General features: G+C 29.7%; 1 protein-coding gene across 1 annotated transcript in view; it reads left to right on the top strand.

Annotated features, from left to right (window-relative positions):
* Positions 1-10,046: 10,046 nt before the first annotated feature.
* LOC113391066 (receptor-type tyrosine-protein phosphatase kappa-like) overlaps positions 10,047-23,957 on the top strand; it is a 17,146-nt gene continuing 3,235 nt past the window's right edge. Inside the window, exon 1 of the mRNA XM_026627040.1 lies at positions 10,047-10,194. Coding sequence (XP_026482825.1) covers positions 10,047-10,194 — 148 coding nt within the window. The remainder of the gene's footprint in view (positions 10,195-23,957) is intronic.

Genomic DNA, 23,957 nt, shown 5'->3' with positions numbered 1-23,957 from the left:
TTATTTAATTTTTTTCTAATTTTCAAAATAATTTTTTTGTTTGGATTTTAATTCTAATACTAGCTAAATTTCTAAACATCACTTATATGTAATACCTAGAAATATTAGAGAATGTTCTTCTTTTCGAATGCGATTGATTAAGTTTTGTTAATTTACTTTTCTTAAAATAAGAATAATGAAAATTACACTATTTATAATAATGTATTTGAAAACATTTGATATTCCTTGAATTTTTCGTTAAGGTACGGAAAGTTCCAACAATTTTCTTTAAGGCACGATGTCATACACCACTAGTTTATTTATTTATTCATAAACAAGCCATAATCAATATTAATAAGAATTATATCAGGTTAATTTTTCTGCATAATAATCATATGACGGCAGGTCCATAAAACAAAACAATTCATTATCAAGAACTATAGAAATCAATAAAATCACTGATATTAAAATGCTCCATACATTATCGTCTTTAATAATCTTATGTATCAGATTAATTAAAAGTGTAATCAAAATTCACTTAATATTGTAATATATTTATGCTTGGTCATTAAATTTAGTCGGTTTCTAGACCTGCCTTTGGCTACAGCACACTCTGTGCTTTCCACCCCTTGCTGCTATGCAATTTTTTGTGTTGACTTTTGTAAGGGATGATATCACTTACCGCTCTTAACAAATGATTGGCATATATATATATATATATATATATATATATATATTGTCATGGTCGTTGCCTCCCTGCCTATGTACACGCGGATTGATTGACATATAACGGAAGTCGGTTTATACCCCTATAGTACTTCCTCTCAGTGATTTGTGACATGTATGTCATATATCTAGGGCCCTACAATATATATGTATATACAAAACAAATAGGCAGGTCCAAATTAAGGGTATCATCCTAATTCTCAATCAACGCAAAATAATTAACTAGTGGTGCATGGCATTTTGGCTTAAGGCAAGTTACTGAAACTTCCCGTATAGTAAAAAAAACTATGGCGAAATAAAAATAATCAATCATTAATAAAAATTTATCAATGAATAATAATATTGCTTTAAATATTTCAAAATAATCTTTATACCTACTGCATATTTCATCGCCTTGAGACCAGTGCACACAATGCCAGTATTTCTTGTAACATATTTTCTGTCGATTTTCTATGCTAAGGTGAGCGTGTACAAAGAAACTATTTTATTAGAATGTAAACTTAAAACATATATTTATTAAAATAAATCCATGTGAATATGTTATCTCATATTTATAAGAATTACTTAATACAATAATAATAAAAAAAATAATAAAATGCTAGAGTCATATTTTACGTTAAAAAACGCTCATCGTACGATAAAAGCTCGACAGAAAATATGTTGCAAGAAATACTGGCGTCGCGTGCACAGGCTTTATATTTTGAAGCCAATATAATATTTTTTTTAACAGCTATCAGCACCTTATGTCCTAGGAGCGGTTGGGCTGAAACTTCTCCTTACTTCGTATTTTTAGATGGTAACCCAATGGTAAATCCATCCATATTTGATGATTTAGAATGTTATTAGAATTAATCTAATAGGGCTGACTTTTTTTTATTGGTGCAGCAATGCCGGGTGAGGGCTATTTTCACTTGGAAACATATTGCCAAGTATATTTCCAAGTGAAAATCGTTGTCACTGCTACCTGACAACAGGCTGCTCGAAGTGGGTATCGAACCCGAGACCCCTGAAACAAGTCCCGTCGCTTAACCGCTACGGGCGAGCCCAAAAGCCAATATAATATAATTACTTATATTTGGGTGACGATCTTTATCTATGTTATTCTACAAGAACGAAAACAATATAAACTGATTTTGAATCACTCTAATTAGATGCGCCATTCTTTCACAAGTTGTTATTATTTGCATTTTTGCTCCGTATGTCCGAAACCGCTTGACCTTAATGTAATCAATTATTCACTCAATCAATACGAATCGAGTGTTCTTAGAATCATTCTAATCGGATATGCCGTTCTTTCAAAAACTGGTTGAATTTTCGCCTTTTGCTCTGTATCTCCAGAATGGCTGGAACTGCCTTTGTTAAAAGTTAATAAACACATCTCCCCGTCAATACGAATCGAATATTTTTTGAATCATCCCAATCGGTTGATCTGTGCCCCTTAGATTGAAAAATATTAATAGAAACTGGGAAGGCAACCTCAATTTGAGCCTGGCTGATGTAAGAAACATTTTTTCATGTTCTCAACAGAATGTGAAAATGTAATTATCCTTACACTGAACGAAAAATTGTATCTACGTACATACGAAATACAAGAACCTGTATTTAAGGTTAGGCATGTCCAATTTGAAGTTATCATCCTAGTTTTGATTATTAAATATAATAGTATGCTTCTATACAAAGTGAGCAAAAGAGAGATAATGATAATAAGACTAAGAGAGAGAAAGAGAGAGTCCCAATGTTCAATATGAACATAAAAATAGACATTTTCAAATTTTCAGTTCGCCCTCGTATACTCTTCTAGACAAAGAAATGATAGAGAGAGATAGATAGAGCGAGACAGAGAAAGATAGAGAGATGGATAGAAAGAGAGACAGAGAGAGATAGAGAGACAGAGAAAGATAGAGAGACAGAGAGAGATAGAGAGACACAGAGAGGTAGAAAGACAGAGAGAGATTGAGAGACAGAGAGAGAGATAGAGGGAGAGAGACAGAAAGAGAGAGTGAAACAAGTAGAGCCCTGTTGTGGAGAATACAAATTACGATAATTGTAAGTAATGCCATTTCCCTTTGCTATAACTAAATACCAGTGATTTTCAAGATACAAAAACAACTTTTAAAATTAAAATGCAATTTATAATCCTAATACAAAAATAAGCAACCTCTAGTTTCTAGTTCGACTCTGTGTACTCTTTTACACAAAGAGAGCGATTGAGTGCAAAAATGATGAAAGAGATAGAAAAAGAGAGAGAAAGACTACTGTAATGAAGAATACAAAAACGCTAATTGGAAGTAACGCCATCTCTCGTTGTTATAACTAATGTGATTTTAAAAATATAAGAACCTGTGATTTTCAAAATATAAAAACAATATCTAGTTTCTAGTGCGTCCCTGTCCTCTCTTCTACACAAAGTGAGTAAATGATAAGAAATAGAAATAGAGAAAGAGAGTCCTCAACATAAAGAATACAAAAAACGCTAATCGTAAGCAACGGCATCTCTCTTTGTTATAATTGAAGTGATTTACAATATATAAAAACCAGTGACTTTCAAAATATAAGAGCAATTTCTAGTTTCTAGTCCGTCCCTGTTCTCTCTCGTTGTTATAACTAAAGTGCTTTCCAAATTATAAGAACCAAATATTTTCAAAATATAAGAACAATAACTAGTTTCTAGTCTGTCCCTGTTCTATCTTTTACACAAAGTGAGTGAATGAGAGAGAGAATGATGATAGGAGATAGAAAGAGAGAGATAGAGAGAGTCCTGTCGTGTACAAAAGGACATTTCACTTATGGGTGTCTCTCTATTCAGCGTATTCCTTTCAATAGAGCCCGTCTATTACAACAAGTACATAGCACACATTGTGTGCAAATGTGTATAATATGTTTACAGTGGTGGCAGCGGTGGGATTAACTGATAAAGTAATTTGTATCTCATACCTGTCTATCAAATATAATATTATTGTGGAAACAAAATCGTTGGAATCACTGCTTTAAGGTTGAAATCGGTTCAACAATATTTCAGGACCCTAATTTCTAGATGCAAGTCCAGAAACGTGTCAAAACTGATTATAATATATATTGTATTCACAGTGGTGGCAGCGGTGGGAATTAACTGGTAAAGTAATTTGTATCTAATGCCTAACTATCAAATAAGATTTTTACCAAAACAGAATCGTTGGAATCACTGCTTTAATGTTGAAATCGGTTCAACAATATTTCAGGAATCTAATGTATCAATGCAAGTCGAGAAACATGTCAAAACTAATTCTAATATATATTGTATTTACAGTGGTGGTAGCGGTGGGAATTAAATGATAAAGTAAATTGTATCTAATACCTAACTATTAAATATAAGATTATTGTGGTAACAAAATCGTTGGAATCACTGCTATAATGTTGAAATTAGTTCAACAATATTTCAGGATCCTAGTGTATGAATGCAAAGCCAGAAACGTATCAAAACTAATTCTAAAAATTATTAGTAATATATATTGTATTTACAGTGGTAGCAGCGGTGGGAATTAACAGATAAAGTAATTTGTATCGTATCTAATATCTATCTACCAAATATAAGATTTTTATCGAAACGGAATCTTTGGAATCACTGCTCTAATGTTGAAATCGGTTCAACAATATTTCAGGACCCTAATGTATCAATGTAAGTCTAGAAAAGTGTCAAAACTAATTTCCAAAACCGGTATTGGACAAAATATTTGACTACCAGAAAATATTGGAACAATTGGGGTTCTTGAGGTATTAAAGCTTCTCAAACATTTCCCATCCTCCATCCCTCATCCCTCTTCTCCTCGTCTTACCATGACGTTGCCTTTATGATAATTCATCCCTCAAGTTTGCCAACCCCTGTCTGATTTACTGACTCATCTTTTCATTAAGAAGAGACGGAAAAAGTTTGCGTAAGCAAAAAACTTTTCAGAAACCCTTAATAATAATAATAATAGTAAATATCATGGTGCGCCCTGATGAATGGGCACGGAAATGGGTGGTCGAGGGGTTGTATCGGTTACAAAGTGATTGACAACCCTGGACGGGTTCATTTTATACGGGTGCAAATGTCGACCGTGGTGGTAAAGAAATGTTTTTAGTGAAAAATATGTACATACGGGTTGAGGGATAGGGTAAGTTAGGATAGTCGCAAGAGATGGTAGGTTTTGGAGATTCTATTTGCTAGTCAGTAAAGTCTATTTTACTTTTATAAAATTCAGTTATATTGTCAGTAAAGTTGTAAATCAAGCTGATAATATATTCTTTTTTTATTTTTTAAATCAATTTTCATAAAATCCTTATCAAATATTTCCAAGTGATGTTTACTTGTAATATACTAGCTGTACCCGATCATTTTCAAACTCACAGAAATGGAACCATCATTCTTTGCCGAAAACTGATTAGCACGATTCTCTAATGTAACTTACAAACAGTTTTTAAACTGTTAAAATCGGTTCAGGGTTATATATATATGGCATGACGGAAAACAAAAGTCCAATTTTTGACTTTAAGCAATGACAACCAAAGCCAAAACCAAAACCAAACCAATTATATCACAACAAATAACACATATCAAACAAACCACTACCTGACTATGTTCAGTAAAACTTCCAGCTAATTCATCATCAAAGAAATGTGTTTTTTTTTGCTGTTTTTCAAGAATTTGTAACCTGGATCTGGAACGCCATAGAAGGGGTAAATAGAAACAACCAGGGGGCGAACAGATCCAAAGTCTTATTTTTGATTTTGAAAGGATTTCACAAAATTTTATGAGTGCATTTTTTACAGAAATAATACTGTATTAACCTTGATCTTGTATTTCGTCAGAATTATTCATCATGAGACTTGTAAAATTGCTGTTTTAACTTAATTTACTTTTTGAATATAGTTTTTTATTGTTTACGCCTTTGTCAGAGTAAAGACTCAGTTGGTCCTTTTTAGCCCTCATACGTGTAAGCTTTTATAGAGCTTATATAAGAAAAACAGTTGAACCTAATTTAAAATTAACAATACATCTTATAAAACAATTAAGTAAAGTATACTTAAACATTATATTAAGGTCTCGTAAACTAAACAACAGTGCTCACAATCAAAAAATTAACAACGAAAGAAAATACTTTTGTTATTGATTTTCAAACATTGTCGTTGATCTTCTGATAGCAACGTCGTAAGAATCAAGGTGACTGGCTTATACATCTTTTGCCCACTACTTTCAAATATTGTTAAAAAATTCTTAACTTTACTTGTTTTAGAGATATCGTGGTGGACCTTTTTACCCGCGGATGTTTATATATCTTGTATATAAAATTCTTCTGTTCGCGTGTTTGATTTGAATCTTCTCCTAAACGGTTATTTGAATTTTGATAATTCTTTTTAGAGTTTGTCAAAGAAAATTTTTAAGATTTAATGAACGATAAAACTTTAGTAATATTGTAGAAATAAATGGCAAAAATTACAAAAAAACACTTATCATTGTTTGACATTGAAAACATTTGAACCGTCATCTGCTGCCAGAAACGTCAATTCACTTGAAATTGGAATTTATTGAGTTAATTTATGAGCCTAGATAATATTGAATGTAATATGCAAGAAAAATGTAATGTCTACATTATTATTGCCGGAAAGCAGCGGAGATGTGCCAGTAATTAAAATAATATAAGATGCAGTCAACAGTATATGTTTGACAGATGAAATTATATAATTCTGTTTAATAAATAATGCAACATGTCCAAAATTGCATATACATTATTTTTTCAAACTTATGCATGTCGCATTTTGGTTTACTTTACTAAATTATTTAACAATACAAAACAATATTCTACTATTAAAAAAAAACAATTTAGAATTTTGTTTAATGTGCCAAAAATTCATTTGTTTGGCATTAGATATGGAATATTTAGCAAGTTGATCTTAGATTGAAGAGTGCTCATATAACCTAGACTTTACAAATTAATTCACCTAAGTTTTAAACATAAACAACAATGTTTATTGAATTATTAGTAAGGAAAATGTACTTTAGAAATTATAATCTCAAAAAGCAACTAATATATCGTACGAGATTATGAAAATTATAGACTAAATTATTGAAGCAATTATGTTGTGTGCTAAAATCAAGTGTGATATTGTTCTTTTACCGCAGATACTATATTTATTTTTTGAATTTTTTATACTGTTTATGCTAATACCATAAATGAATCACAAAGAAAGGACATCAAATAGGATATTGAAAAGTATAGGATAGGATATTAAAAAAAATTGAACTTTTGAATCGTAGACGTGGGTACAGGACAATGTATGTCGGGTCATCTAGTATATATATATATATATATATATATATATATATATATGCAATATGTGTGTAATATAAAAGGATATTCGCGTAAGTATATCAGACAAATTGGGTAACACATGTGCCGGATAGCTAGATCGATTTAAAATAGATTTTCTTATATTAGATAAGGATATATGAATATACGGATGCATGTATATATATATATATATATATATATATATACATTTGTATATATGTATATCGATATGTAATATAAGAAGATATGATACGGATTTAGATTTTTCTTTGAACCTTATGATTACTCTCTCTCGGTCACGTGATCAATAAGATTATGATATATCGGATTTGATGACAGTACATATATATATATATATATATATATATATATATGTGTGTGTGTGTCTGGATTTACCTTTATATATAATTTCTTTGATATCGTATAATACTTTGAAAAGATTTTCCATATCTCTAAGAATTTCCCATTATAATGATCCGCCATTAAATATATATATATATATATATATATATATATACATATATGTATATATATAGTATATATATATATATATATATGTATATATATATATACTAGCTGACCCGGCGAAGGTGGTTTTGCCATAAAAAATATTTCTAAAAAGTATAAAATGTTTAACATAGAGTTAAGTGGACGCAATCAATCAATGTGGTTGTGGTAATGAAAATGAATAGTTTACCCACTGCAAAGCATGCCACAAATATTCCTGGGTAAAATTAATACTCTTTGCAAGAGCCAACCTAATCTGAAACTATTGATATTCTAATTGAATTGGCACATTTAAAGTTTCAAGATTTTATTAAAATACTGGCAAACCCGACGAACTCCGTTTCGCCACAAGATGGTTTCGTGAGAAAGATGAAGAAATTTTTTGTTTGTTTTATATTTGAAAAGGAAAAATTTGATTTTATTACACAACAGTAATGAATTTATTTCGATTACAAAAATGAAGTATTTTTTAGTTGAACTTCTCTAAGTAAATGAAAGTGAATCCTCAGATTATCCGTTTCATTGAAGTGCTCTTTGGTAAACCACATTTTTTGTTTTTTGGTCTGACTAATAAAGCGGATGGTTTTCCAACTCGTGAACAGGCAACGTATAACTGCCCATGTGAAAAATAATGATTTTCTAAATAATCTATTTGAAATTTATCCCGCAAACACTAAGCCATTGGCCTTGCAAGGCGAACTGGAAATTGCAATCGTTTGTAGTCAAACGGAAGACCAGTCGGAATCATTGGTATGTTTCCAAATCGCCAGCAATTTTTGATTGAATGGTGAAATTCAGTGCATGTACATCATTATTCTTTGCGGCCAGAATTGCTCGTTGACTTAACCAAGCATAATTCTGATAATTCTCACTAATGTCATTACTCGAATTTTTAATTATGGTGCGTGAAGTTCCAGCAATTTGCCTTAGGGCACGATGCACCACTAATTTTCTTAGCTATAAACCTTGCGGAGCCCGAGACCTTTCCAACGAATGCAAAATTGTCGAAATCGGTTCGTGCGTTCTCGAGTTATTTCGTCAGGAAGGAAAACCCGACTTATTTTTATATATATATAATAGACGATTATCGCGCTTTCATTAATTTATTAATTTTTGAATTAAGAAAAAAAACCGATAATTTATTAGCTATTACTAAAATAGCTATAAAAAAACGGTTGGAGGTGAAAAACAGTAAAAACTTTCCGTAGGGTTGGTTATAGTAATCGCGAAAAAATCGAAAATGAAATTTTTTATATATCTTTACGTTTCAAAGGAATATTTTGGCATACCTTAAAAAAAATTTGATTTATGTGGGTGTGTATGTATATGTGTATGTATGTGTATGTGTATGTATGTGTGTGTGCGAATACAAATTTCCGTCGACGATTTCGGGAAAACGTGTCAACCGATTTGAATATTTAAACAAAAATTCGATTCATATTGATGAGGAAACGAGTTGATTCGTTTTTGGTAAAGGCAGGTCCAGCCGTTTCGAAGATACAGCGCAAAAAGTGCCAAAACGCTAATTCAGTTTTTGAGGAAACGGAGCATCCGATTTGAATGATTCAAAAAATATTTTATTTGTATTAACGAAATGAAGAACTAATGAAAATTTTGGTAAGGCAGATCTAGCGATTTCGGAGATTCAGTAAAAAAAGTGCCATTTTGATGGACAAACATCGTTTTTTCAGAGTTCTAAAAGAAAATTGAATCTTTTTTAAAAATTAAAATTTTTGGTTAGGGAAGTGCCAGCAATTTGCCTTAAAACACGATGCCATGCACAACTAGTTAATGCCGCATTATAAAAAAATAGCAACAAAAAAATTCGTACAAAATTTGTAAACAAATTTTTAGGACGTACTAAATACACATATGAAATTTGGTAAGAATATTTGCGACACGAGAAGTTAATGTTTCAGATATAAAAACCCTTGCTAATTTTTTCGTTTCTTGACTTTAAAAGTCATTCTGAATCAAGTGATACCAAATATGTGTGTATGTGAGACAATTTTTCGATCTTTCGCCCACTTTTTTTCATTAACGACTACACAAAAAAAAATGTCAAAAAATTAAAAAACATTAGATTTATCTCAACAAGATCTCTCAAAATAGCTAAATTTCAATTTAGGTTGCTTCAGTCATTTATTACCTATATTTAAGTATTCTGCGTTGATTTTAGAGTATACTGAGTTGCTCTAGAGTTATTTGACATAAAAAAACCCTGTAGATAAATCAATCTTGAACAAATTTGTTATTTACCTCATTCATGCCAATCAAACAATTTAAGCATCATTGTAAATAAAAATGTCTGAAATGTCTCGCATCCATTCACTTACTACCATACACCACTAGTTTGTCATCTCTCCCACTTACCTTGATTTTTCATCTTGCAATCATCAGTCCTGCACTGGGCGATCTGCTTATCCTTCCCGGAGCAGAGGGAATTCCTGATTCCACTGGTTTGAGAAAGAGCCTCTAAGGATCTCTTGATCCTACTCGAGGACGATGAAGAAGATGATGATAATGATGGAGGCAGGTCCAAATCGTCATCTTCGATGGGATAGTCGTCGTAGATCTCGCATGTTCTGGTCCGCAATTGGACGCAGTCTTCAGAACATGGAGACCACTCGGACCATGGTGACCAGCTGTACACTGGAAGTAGAAAAAGAAACAGGTTGTCATTGGATGAATTAGAATTAGAAATTTTTGTTTTATCTAATGTTGTCATGGATTTGGTAAATATAAAGATGAAGTTGGTATTCCTCAATTGGATGTAGAATTTGAGTCAAAAAGACTACTTGTTATGGTGATCAGATGTACACTGGAACAAGAAACAGGAGATAAGATCCGCAATTGGACGCAGTCATTGGAAGACGGATAGATAGAAATTGATACCAGGAAAGTATTTTTGAAAATGTTATAAATCGTATGAGATCTGGTGTCCAAATTCAACGCACTTTTTGGACCAGAAGACCACTCCTATCAAAGTTAGCAACTGCATAAAGAAATGGAATAGAACCATGGTAATCAGTGGTATCAGTGAAAGATGGATAGATAGAAATTGATACCAGTAAAGTGTTTTTGAATAAGAGATCGTTTTCTATTGGAAGCAGTTTTTGGTACAAGAAGACAACTCGGGCCAAGGTATACAAGTGTTGGGAAGAAGGAACAAAGGAGAATATTATTAGCAGATGATTGAATAGAAACTGTTACCAGTTAAAGTAGTTATGAATAAATAGAAATCTGGTGTCCAATTGAACGCAATTTTTTGGTACGAGAAGACAATTCCTGCCAAGGTTATTAATTGCATGAAAAACTAGAATATGAAGTAGTTGGAAAAGGAATTAAATAAATAAGAAAAGATTTGTATCTAGTCCACAATTAGATTCAATTTTTGGGATAAGAAGACAGCTCGTACCAGGAAAACCAACTGTACTGTAAAAAAAACTGTGGTCTTTGAATGATAGATTAGATTTATTAACAATGTGGTTTCTTTTTGGATGTAGTCCTAAAAAGAAACAAGGTGGACTAGAAGGACCTGTACAATAAAAGAAATCCATAAAAATTAAGCCAATGGATGAAAAACTCAATGTGGGTTGATATTGTTGTGAGTAAAATAATTATAGATTTATGAATAATCAAAGATCTGGTCATCCAATTAGACGCTACTGCTGGGACAAAAAAAGAATGGAAAACGACAACTCAAACTAACATGATCAACTATACACTGGAGGAAGAGAAAAAAGATAAGGTGTCTGGATAAAAAAAGACACCTAGGTGCAAATTGATACCAGATTTACAAATAGTAAAGAATCTGGTTACCCATTGGACATACTTTTTGAGGCCAGATGACGAGTTGGACCAAGGTTCAACCAGGATGATCAATTGTTTACCGAATCAACAGAAGAAAGGATGGGATTGGAATACAGATAAATTCATAAAAATTATTTATCACTTTGTAAATGATAAAGAAGAGTAACAAATTATCAGATTATTTTCAAGTGTTTTATTTTCTAGGTGGCACTAGGTCAACTGCTAACTCGCTGGTCAACTCCCCACCACTCCAAGCCATTCTTCACGACTATTCTTAATTTATTACCAGTCCTTTCCGTAAAGGTTTATCCTAAACTGTTTTCCAAGTTGTCGAAAACAAATTTCCTTTATTTCTAGGGAGAGTGGGGTGGATTGGTGTGGGATTCGATTTTACGCCAAAACTTTGTACAAGTTTAATGGCGGTTAACGTTTAAGAAATCGTTTTGGTAACGGCTGCAAAATTAATCTGTGTCTTATTCCGTTTGTATCTCATCACGTTGTCGTTAAAGGAGAGAGAGTTGGAGGAGTTGGAGGGAGGGAGACCCAAATGATAAAATAGGATCGTGCTAATTTGCATTCGGATTGATTTGTTTGTTAATTGGATTTGATTAATTTTTGGTGAATTTATGGAATACAGTTTCAGTATTGGTGTTTGCGTAATATGTATATAGGAGTTTATTGTTTTCATCAACGTTTTTTTTTTTAAAAAAAACGCCTATGCCGATTTGTATGATCCAGATAGTTTTTTGAAAAAGCAGGTCTAGTTGCTGTTGTTCTAGCAGTTATAGACAAAATTGTAGAAACAATATGAAAACAAACAAACATCAGGAAACAAAATCAAGAGAAAAATGGAACAATATCAAGAAAAAATTAAATAAAATCAAGGAAAAAATAAAACAAAATCAAGAAAAAAATGAAACAAATTCAAGAAAAAAATGAAACAAAATCAAGAAAAAAATGAAACAAAATCAAGAAAAAGATGAAACAAAATCAAGAAAAAGATGAAACAAAATCAAGAAAAAATACAACAAAATCAAGATAAAAAGAAACAAAATCAAGATAAAAAGAAACAAAATCAAGAAAAAAAATGAAACAAATCAATTTGAGTTAAACCAAAATTTTAGAATAAGATAGTGGTTATAAAAAGTTAAGTACATAACAAATTTTGAAAAAAAACTAACGTAACGGTTTTAAGTTGGAAAAAATTTGACATTTATCAAACAAAAACTAACCTACATAGTTTTTAATATAAATTCAGAAGTGTTAGACTTAAAATATGAATAAAAATAATAATAAAAAAAGTGAAAATAAAATATAAATGATAGAAAAATAAAGTCCTCGTAAAACTCATACACTATATCTATCTACTCTATGTCTATATCTAACGGACTAACGCATCTGTTAAAAAAATATTCTAAACTTATATCAGTAAATCTTCTATAAACCTTTACATATCTTTTTAATAACAGATGTATGAAGTATAAATTTACAATTTTTTTGTTAACTTTTTTGTGTCTATGCCTAAGTCTACTAAATTGAATGAAAGTGATTTTTTTTATTTATGATGCCTATTGGACTATTAGATACATCAAATGTACTATTTATAACATTTATTTACATTTAGTATATATTTGTTACAATTTTCATATAAATTTATTACAATACAAAATTTGTAGTTTCTCATAAACTTAAACCGTGTCTATGGCCCTCAGTCTTATAGATAAATACTTAATTTATTTATTATTTTTTTTATTTTTTTATAAAATTATGATGCACAAAATATGCTATTGTTAACATTTACATACATTTTTTATATTTGTTACAATTTTGTCCGTGCCTCTTGGACTATTGCTCATTTATCGGAAGTAATATTGGTTAAGGAGAAGTATATGAGTTTGTTTGATAATTGGAATCGTTAATTTCAAATTTTTCTGAATCGTTTGACAACAAAATAAGAAAAAATGTGTTAGATAAAAATACTGTTCGTCAAGGTTTTCTCAAAAACGGCTGGACCGATTTCCAAAATTTAAAAGCCATTCTAGAGACGGAGTACTTTCTTTGTAATAAGCAAACAATTTTTTTAATTAGCTAAAAATATAAATTTTTTAGCATATTAAAAAAAAAGTAATAGCTATTCTCAATGATATTTTTTATGTTATGTGTGGCTTGGTAGTCATGAACTGTTAAAAATCTATACATTTGCAGAGCGATCAGGCTGTTTGCCCATAAAATGTAACCTCTAAAATACCCAAATGCCAAATAACAATTTTATCACACCTTTTTAAAGTCACTTTGATAACATTTGCGTGAAGTCTGACTAAAGATAATATTGTGAGGTTTGCGCCTTTTGGAGGTTAGGTTTTATGTGCAAAACGCCTGATCACGCATAGTATTTTGACAGTGTTTGACTACCAACTCATACGATTATAGACCCGAAATATAACATTTCCAAATAATATATACTGAAGTGTTGCAGTTATAAATAAAATAAGCGTAAAGTCAAACTAATGTAAAGATTTACATGCATTTTTTGTATTTGTAACAATTTTGCCCATGCCTCTTGGGCTATTGCTCATTTATCGGAAGTGATTCTGGCTAATATAAATATTGATTAAGGCGAAGTATATGAGTTTGTTTGATCATCGGAATCGTTGATTTCAAGTTTTTCTGAATCGTTTGTCACAAAATTAGAAAAATTGTGTGTGAGACAAAAGACACTGTTTGTCGACGTTTTCTCAAGAACGACTGAACCGATTTCAAAAATTTAAAAGCCATTTGATAAAAAACGATTTATGTGACGATCGGCGAAGTCGTTTCTTTGCGACTAGCAGAAAAGTGTAAAATTTTTCGTTCACGTTCTCGCAAAAAATGCTGTACCGATTTTAAAAATTCAAAAACCTTCTGACGATTTCAATGTAACTTTGCGCAATGAGAATTTATGATCAAGACGGGCATCCTAAAATATTATAGGCCTATGAAAATGGTTGTTATAAAAATTCTTTAAAGTTTTGAAAATATTTCTTTAACTTGTTAACGAAATTAACTTAACTAGTTTATTTTATTAACTTTTCGTAGGGTAAGCTATTGTAATCGTCCAAAAATCGAAATTGAGAAGTTTTGCCAATCTTCACGTTTCGAGAATTTCCGAACATTTTAGCATACCTTAGAAAAAATGAATATGTATGTGTGTGTATTTGTGTGGATACAATTTTTCGTGTACGTTTTCTGGCGCACAGATTAACCGACGATATAAAAAACATTTAATTCCTATTGATAAAAATTAGTTTTTGGCAAAGGTAGGTCCAGCCGTTTCGGAGATACGGAGCAAAGAATGCAGAAGATAGAAATCGAGTTTTTCAGAGAACGGAGCATCCGATTTGAATGATCTGAAAAACATTCAATTCGTAATAATGAGGAGAAGTGGTGATTAGTTTTTGGCAATGGCAGGTCTAATCGTTTCGGAGATACTGAGCAAAATGTGCAAAAAGTGGCAGTTTTTGAAAGAACTAAGCATCCGATTTGAATGATTAAAAAAACTTTCTGCTTATGTTAACTAAAATATGGGGAAAAAATATGTCAATTTTGAAAATATTTTTTTTTTGATTTCAAACATTATTCGGATTTTAATTTTAATTCTGGCTAAAGTTCTAAAGCTCACTTATATACTTTAAATAAATAATTTTAACTTTGCAACTCAGTTTATATAATTCTTACAAATATGTGATAAGATCCTTCATTCTAGCTCCGCTTCATTAAGTTTTTTGTTTATTTACTTTTCATGTAAGCTTATATAAACGTCATCGTACAATTTATAAGCTCTTATATTTTGTCTATAAAATACAAATAATGAAAGTAACAGTATTTATAATAATCTATTTGGAAACATTTAATACTCCTCGAACATTATGTTACGGTACGGGAAGTTCCAGCAATTTGCCTTAAGGCACGATGCCATACACCGCTAGGAGAATAATGCATGTTATAGTATTTATAATAATCTATTTGAGAACATTTAATATTCCTCGAATACTTCATTAAGATACGACATTCCATATACCACTAGTTTATTGATTAAATCTACTATTTACATATATAGAAAATTTCATGCCTTAGGGTAAAATGCCACTTGCACCTAGTTTATACTAAGTTTTCTGGCTATCAGCACGTTGAGATCCATCATCAAGTATGTAAGAATTATCAAAATAAAATGGAAACACAAAATATAGCTAATCTTCAACTTAGTCTTATTTTTTATGATATATAACTTTGGGAAAGTTATGACTTAATATAGCATTGTTATCCGAGAATAGGCCCAAATATTACTAAATAATTTCTAACTGTGTCTAGGCCTCCCGGACAAAAATAACGTAACATAGATGTATTATTCAAAGCGTATTTAAATACTACTAGATATTTTTCATTTATGTCTATGCCTCCCGGACTACTCTCAAAAGTACCATCTTCCGCCTCTTTCGTCGAGTGTTTGTCCATCAGATAGTGAATTTTAATCTAATAATAATATTTCTCGAGAAAGATTAAGATAAGTTGATTCGGGAGAAATTTCTTTGTGTCATTAAGAAGAAAAACAACAAAATCATTCTAAAGAAAAACGAGATGTCTTGACAGTTGAAAAATCATATTTAATTAGATAGAAACGACTAATTGCGAAAGAACGAAAAGTTAGGCGGCACCTTAGACCTTACACTACATGGACTGATAGTCCTCATATGTTTTCCATTGTATATAGTGCTCAAACATAGAAGGGACAGTGACGTCTCCCGATTGTTCAAATGTCACATGTCATATGCCACGTGCCTAACATAGGCCTTATAGTATATAAACCAAATTTAAAAGGTAGATTCGATTTTATGTACATTTGTTTTCCAGGGGAAATATTATTAATATCATTTCTTACAAAATTATCAGTCATCACAATTGCCATTATATTATTAAAATTAAACAAATGACATATAACATTTAATCAATCGTGAGAGTCCGCGATTGTCGTCAGCAATGTTCGCTCATAAATGTTACGTCACAGTCCCTTCTATCTTTAGACACTTATTTTCCCCTCGATTATCAGTCCATGTAATATAAGGTCTATGACTGCTAATCGACTGTGACTTCATTGCTTGAACGAACGTTGCCGACAATCGTGCAACACTCCCGATTGATTAAATGTCATATTACGATGCATAATATATAATATAACTAGCAAACCGGGCAAACTCCCTTTCACCACCAGATGGTTTCTTTTTATATAACATTTCGTTTGGTGATTGAAAGATGAAGAAAAAAATTGCCTGCTGTTAAAATTGAATAAAAATTTGCACAATACGCGTGATTGATTTGATGGTTTCCAACTGAAATGTTAGGAATTTATTTTTTTTTACTTTTTTTGCACAATTTCACAGTGAACACAATGCCGGTTTGTCACATGAAATTAACTGAGCAGAGAACAATGAGTAGCTGTCAAACCAATGAGTATCAGTCAAACAAAAATATTAGTTTGTAGTACATGCTAAGTATCAGAGATGACGCTGTATGTGAAAAAAGAAAGTGTTTTCCGCTTTTCTGTCGAAATCTTTCTTCAATTTTCTTTGCTATAAACCTCACGGAGTCCGAGACCTTTCCAACGAATGCAAAATCGTCGAAATCGGTTTGTGCGTTCTAGAGTTATATCGTCAGGAAGGAAAACCCGACTTATTTTTATATAATAGATATGTAATATCCATTATTGTTCACGAAAATTGAGCATAGAATATTTACTTTTAAGTTAAGCATGTGACATAGGACATATGACATTTAATCAATCGGGAGAGTTCCACGATTGTCTGCAACGCTCGTTCACTAAGTAACGTCACAGTACCCTTCTATCTTTAGACACTTTATAAAATGAAAAACATATGAGGTATATCAGTCCATGTAGTGTAAGGTCTATGACCTTCACTCACACGAGAGTGAAAAGTCGAAAGATGGTGCTGGTTGAGGAAGAGTTGATCTTTAAGGTTATGCAAAGTTGAAGAAGGGTTTTACCTTAATTGGTAATTATTTAATTTCATTTATCAAGCTTCGTTAGTGTGCAATATGTTTTAATTTAATTTTCAGGTGTCTGATTAGTTTGCAGTGTTAGTAATCTTATACTAAGGTAAGAAAAAGGATATATCATGAATATTTTAAAACTAGTAGTGCATGGCATCGTGTCTTAAGGCAAATTGCTGGAACTTATTAAATTATCTTATACTATTTTTTTTTAAAAAAGGTTTAAACCTTTTTGAAAACTTTGAAAAAAAAAATAGATTTTTGAGCATTTTGAAGTTTTTTTGATCTCTGAAACGTGAATGATTACCATTTTCGATATTTTTTCAATTACTATAACTAACCCTACATGAAGTTAACAAATCTATATAGGGATTTGTTTTTAATGTTTTAACTGATATTTTTTTATATTTTTCGTATTTTCAATTTATAGATTTTTTAACTTAGTAATAGATTTTTAAGGATATAAAGCTTATTCTAAGAGTTTTTGAATTCATGGATTTCTTAATTCTATGGATTTTTTGTTAAATTGTTAAATGGATCGGAATCTGAATCTTTAATTCACGATTTTTTTCATGTTTTCAAATATACTTTGTTCGAATATAACATAATATTCAAGTTACGAAGCTTTTATCTCGTGGATATTTTTTATTTATTTAATTATGGATTATTTAATTAATAGATTGTGGTGAATTAGCTGATTTTTTTTATTTGTGATTTTTTCAATTTGATTTTGATTAATGGATTTGTGAATCAGTTTTTTTTTATTTGCTATTGTTTCAATTTTATTAAAAAAAAATTTAACTTGAAATTATATTAAGAAATTAGTTTCAAATAATTGTTAGGTTTTTCATAACAAATTTATTAGATAAATGTTTAAATAATAGTTTTAATAATACGTTGTAATACATTGGGAAAACATTGTATTTCTGTAGATCGGATTTTCTAGCAATAACAAAATTCGGAAAATTAGTAAAACAAATCGAAAAATAACTTTGTATTTATCAGTTAAGCGCTTAATTAAAAGTTAGTACGAGTGGCATAGACATAATTGAAAAGAAAATTGATAATTCATAACTTATGACGAACATTCATAATTAAATAGAATATAATCAAATATTTAAAAAATAATTTATATATATATATATATATATATATATATATACAATATGCGTGTGTGTATGTATATAATTGTATAAGGGCCTAGTATTATGTTACGTCTAAATAAGATAATACAATTCCATTTAAAGATAATCAAGAAACATCATATTTAATTATATATACAAACATATATATACACACACACACATATATATATATATATATATATATGTATATAAAAAAAATATAGCGGAGAACAGGGTAAATAATATCAAAAAGACAGGAGTAAATAAATGCATGGTTAACCATACGTCATTTATGAATTTCTAAATTATTATTTTCTATTTATGATTGCTTTAATAACTTGTGATTTAAATTTTGTATTTTATAATTGATTTTTAAAATTCATAAATTATTGAATTTTTTTTTATTACATAGAATTTGAAAAAATCAAATAATTTAATTTATCATTAAGTCATTGAATAAATTAAGATAAAAGTTTACTGAGTTAGTAATTTAAGTAATCAGTAACAAAAAAAAACAAAAATTAGTCTGAATCAGTAATTAAGTAAATCAACAACAAATAATTTATGAAAAAAATCAGTTGGTTTCAAATAGGAATTAAAAAAAATAGCAGTAATTTTATATTTTTATAATAATTCAGCACTATATTGATAAAATGATTTAAACTTAAGAGAAATATCTTCAAGTCAACTGGTCTTATAACGTAATCTTAAAACAAGTCCTCGCCAACCGCCCTGGATAATAATAACAGTATACTTTTAATAATAGAACAATAAATATTATTGGTTTGAAATTTAGTATATAATAAACAAAAGTTAGATGTATTTTTTTACTAATATTCATTAAGATTTGACATAACAATTATAAACTAAACGAGTGACTAAAGAAACAAATCAGAAATTTAGTAAATCAATGATTTGGAATGACAGAAAATTTTCAATAAATAAAAATTTGATAAATCAAGAAAAAAATCTTGAAATTGACTGAACGAGCACAGGCACGTCCTCGCCACCCGCCTTGGTTAATTTAGTAAACAATTTTCTAAAAGATAATATTATATTAATAAAACTAATATAATAAATGATAATAACGACACAACAATATTTATAAAATTTGAAAAAAAATTGAACTGTTTGATGGTAACGACATGTTTAGCCCTGGTCTCCTGTACATTTATGTATATGTATATAATTTTGTTATAAATTAGTTATTGCTAATTTTGTTTCAATTTTCTAAAATTTGACACTATAATAATAAAAGAGGATAGTAGTAACACTTTGCTCAATATTTATAAAATTAAAAAAAAATTGATGGTAAAAATATGTTTAACCCTTGTCTCCTCTACTTTTATATAAATATATATATATATATATATATATATATATATATATATCATATATACATATATACAGAAGTGATATAAGCGCTTAAGACCCGTATGTTTACATGTCATCCAATTTGTCAGCAACTGTCAAGATACCAATCTTAATATCCACTCCACAAATACATATTATATATATATATATATATATATATATATATACATATATACATATATAAATAGTGAATCCCACAACCAAGGATAGGTCCGTAATCTTGCTTAGTGTGAGACTGCCCTTAATAACTTAGTTTTGTATGGCAAAACGTTTAGATATCACTGCTGCATGATACCAACAGCAAGTGAAAAACTAGTGGTGCATAGCATCGTGCCTTAAGGCAAATTAGTGAAACTTCCCGTACCAAAAATTAGAACTCGTTTAGAACGAATTTTTGAAAAAAATGATCTTTTTGAAAAAATTAATTGTTTTATATACTTTGAAATATTTTGGAAATTTCTAACTTTGTTTCGAAGCAATCGCAATACGTTAGCTGTGTAGAAACAAAATATTGAAGCGCGTCGTCGCTGCGACGCAGTTAACCGGCTAATCATTGGTACACATAGAAAAGTAAACAAAATTTGTTCCTATTGCAAAAATATCTAGAAAATATGTGATAATTCGTCTGCATATGTTTAATCATCATTTTTGTTCGCTAAATGGCTTTTTTTCACTTTTTTTATTGGATCTCCAAAACCGCTAGATCTGCCTTACCAAGAATTCCATCAGTTCTTCATTTTGTCAATACAAATAAATTTTTTCTTAAATCATTCAAATCGGACCCTCGGTTCTCTCAAAAACTGAATTACCATTTTTGGCACTTTTTGTCCAGTATCTCCCAAACGATTCAACCTGCTTTTGCCAAAGACTAATCAGGCAAATTTTTTGATCCGTGTTCTCGAAACCGTCGACCGAAAATTGTGTCCGCACATACATACACATACACACACACAATTTGAACAATTTTTAACACAATTGAAAGTAACTTAAAATTATTAAAAGCTCAGAAAAGAAAAATAAGATTTTTTGAAAGAATTTTGATAGAACAATTTTGAACACATTTGAAAATAATACCATAATTTAAAATTTTTAAAAGCTCGGAAAAGAAAAATAAAATTCTTTGGAACAATTTTGAGAGAACAATTTTGAAAACATTTAAAAATAATGTCATAATTTAAAATTTAAAAAAACTCAGAAAAGAAAAAAAGATTTTTGTTGAGAATTTTTGAAAATTTTGAAAACTTTTGAAAAATTTGCAAGTTGAAAATAGTGAAAAAAATCCTTGTAGGAAATACTGATATATTTTAAAAGCTCAGGATTTTTTTTGAAAACTTAAATATTTTTGAAAATAGGATTTTAAAATTTTTTTTTAAATTTTGAATCGTTTTCAAGTGTTTGATACATTTTCATGTCGGTTGATCCATACTGATAGAAATACCTGTTTTAAGGTTTCATTTCTTACTCGAAAAATTTCAAATAACAAAGTTTTTAATCATTTTACCATCATGATTAAATCCGCCAACTTTTGGTGAAACGTGCCAACACACTTCAGTACAATTTCTAAAGAAGTCAAACCTGTCCAAGTCGACCGATTTTAAAAATTTTAAATCATGGTTCAACAAAAAGTCTTAATTCTTCAAAATTTGAGGCAATTGTGTTATTGTTTGTCCTAGAAATGTTATTCACGGTTACGAATCCAAAGTTTAAATGACAAAATTAATGAAAATTAAGCACAATAACCAAAAATAGTTATATGTCCACAAAAGCCTTAGGTTGCACTTAATAGCTCATAATTTCCAAACAGAGTTAAATTTTTTCTCTAATTCTATTCAGGGCAGTTAAGGTCAATACTATCACCCCGCTTCGGTTTGTCATTAGGTTCTGGGATACCCTGTACTTATATCCAATATTTTTTTTTTTATTATTTATTTGTAGCTGGCGTAGTAATTTATATTTTTTCTAGGCGTACCAATTTTTTAATTTCATATTTAACTAACGTTTCAAGTCATTCTAAATCGTTCGATACCGCTCTAATTTAATTATATAACACATTTATTATTAAACCAGTGTTTCTAAAACTATACTGAACAAAATCCTCGACCAGCATCTGTTAGGAAGCCACGTGAAAGATAATCCAATATTTGAACTTTTTCTTTTCTTTTCCTGCATATCATATTGTTTTTAGGGATTAAGACTTTTCTATATATACACACATTATATATATATATATATATATATATATATATATATATATATGTATATATGTATAAATGTAGATGTACCTACAGCACAGGTGGAATTTCGTTAATAGGTTAATACACTTCAACTTATTATATTAGAACCTGTGTGTGAGTTGTTTTTATAACACAAAGATATATATATATATATATATATATTGTAAGGTGTGCGTGTGTATTTGTCTAAACATCTTAAATTAGGAGATGTACAGTAGCATAAACCTAAACACACCTGATGCTACTATTTGAATAAGGTATCTGCACACGCCACAATATATATAGATATATATATATATATATATATGTGTGTGTGTATATATATATACTAGATGGCCCAACAGACGTTGTCCTGTACCCATATCTAACTAATAATTTAATAAACATTATTGTTTATGTTCAAATCTTAGCTGAATTAATTTGTAATATCTAGTTCATATGTGCTCTACTCAATCTACGATCAACTAACTAAATATTTCAAATCCAATGCCAAACAAATGAATTTTTGACACATGAAACAAAATTCTAAATCATTTTTTTAATAAGTAGAAATATTCTTTCGTATTGTTAAATTTCAGTAAAGTAAACCAAAATGCAACATGCATAAGTTTAAAAAAATAATTTATATGCAATTTTGGACTTATTGCGTTATTTATTAAACTGAATTATATAATTTAATCTGCCAAGCATCTACTGTTGACTGTATTTTATATTATTTTAATCCCTGGCACATCTCAGCTGCTTTTCGGCAATAATAATGTAGACATTACATTTTTCTTGTATATTATATTCTAATATTATCTAGGCTCATAATTACAGCTAAATTCGAATTTCAACTGAATTGACATTTCTAGCAGATGACAGTTCAAATGTTTTCAATGTCAAACAATGATAAATGTTTTTTTTTGTAATTTTTGCCAGTTATTACTGCAATATTACTATTGTTTTTTCGTTCATTAAATTTCAACAATTTCCTTTGACAAACTCTAAAAAGAATTATAAAAATCCGAATAACCGTTTAGGAGAAGTATCAAATCATACACTCGTACAGAAGAATTTTATATATAAGATGTATATATTTATATACTAGCTGACCCACCAAACTGATTGTAAATGTGGAAGTATGTGGTATATATATGATTAAAAGGAGAAGCTAACACTAATTACATGGATGGTTTATACACTGCAAAGCATGCCACATTTTTTACGAGATTTATGGTACTGTACTAATTTGGTCATACTATCACATTTAAAATTTTCAGCTTCTCTTACATTTGACTATTGTTTCCTTGAAACTTCTTTGGACAACAACTACTATGTTTAAAATAGTTTTTAACAACTTGGTTATTGGTTTTGGTTAATGAATCATCTAAAACTGTTTGTGTCCTTCAATCTAACAACTTGTGGTGTATGGTACTGTGTCTTTAAGCAAATTGCTGGAACTTCCCGCACCGTAATGAAATATTCAAGGAATATTAAATGTTTTCAAATATATTCTTATAAATAGTGTAACTTCATTCTTATTTTACAGACAAAATATAAGAGTATGAATTGGATATAACGTTTATATAAGTTTACATCAATGTGAATAAACAAAACTTAATCAAGTAGAGTTAGAATGAAGGACCTTTTCTCATAACTCTAGGAATTATATGAACTGAATTGCAAAGTTAAAATTATTTATTAAAAGTATAGAGATTTAGAATGGTAACTAAAATTAAAATTTTAATTAAAAAAAATATTTTTTTTGCTTCTCGCAAAAATAATCGCTTCGTCAGTACAAGCCAAAAGTTTTTTAATCATTCAAATGGGATGCTTCGTTCTTTCAAAAACTTCCATTTTTTGCATAT

Source organism: Ctenocephalides felis, unplaced genomic scaffold (genome assembly GCF_003426905.1).
Source record: "Ctenocephalides felis isolate EL2017-DRISC unplaced genomic scaffold, ASM342690v1 CF-g0.4_SCAFFOLD_00845, whole genome shotgun sequence".
Taxonomy (NCBI): Eukaryota; Metazoa; Arthropoda; class Insecta; order Siphonaptera; family Pulicidae; genus Ctenocephalides; species Ctenocephalides felis.
Note: the sequence above shows the minus strand (reverse complement) of the source record. Positions and strands in the feature narration are given on the sequence as shown.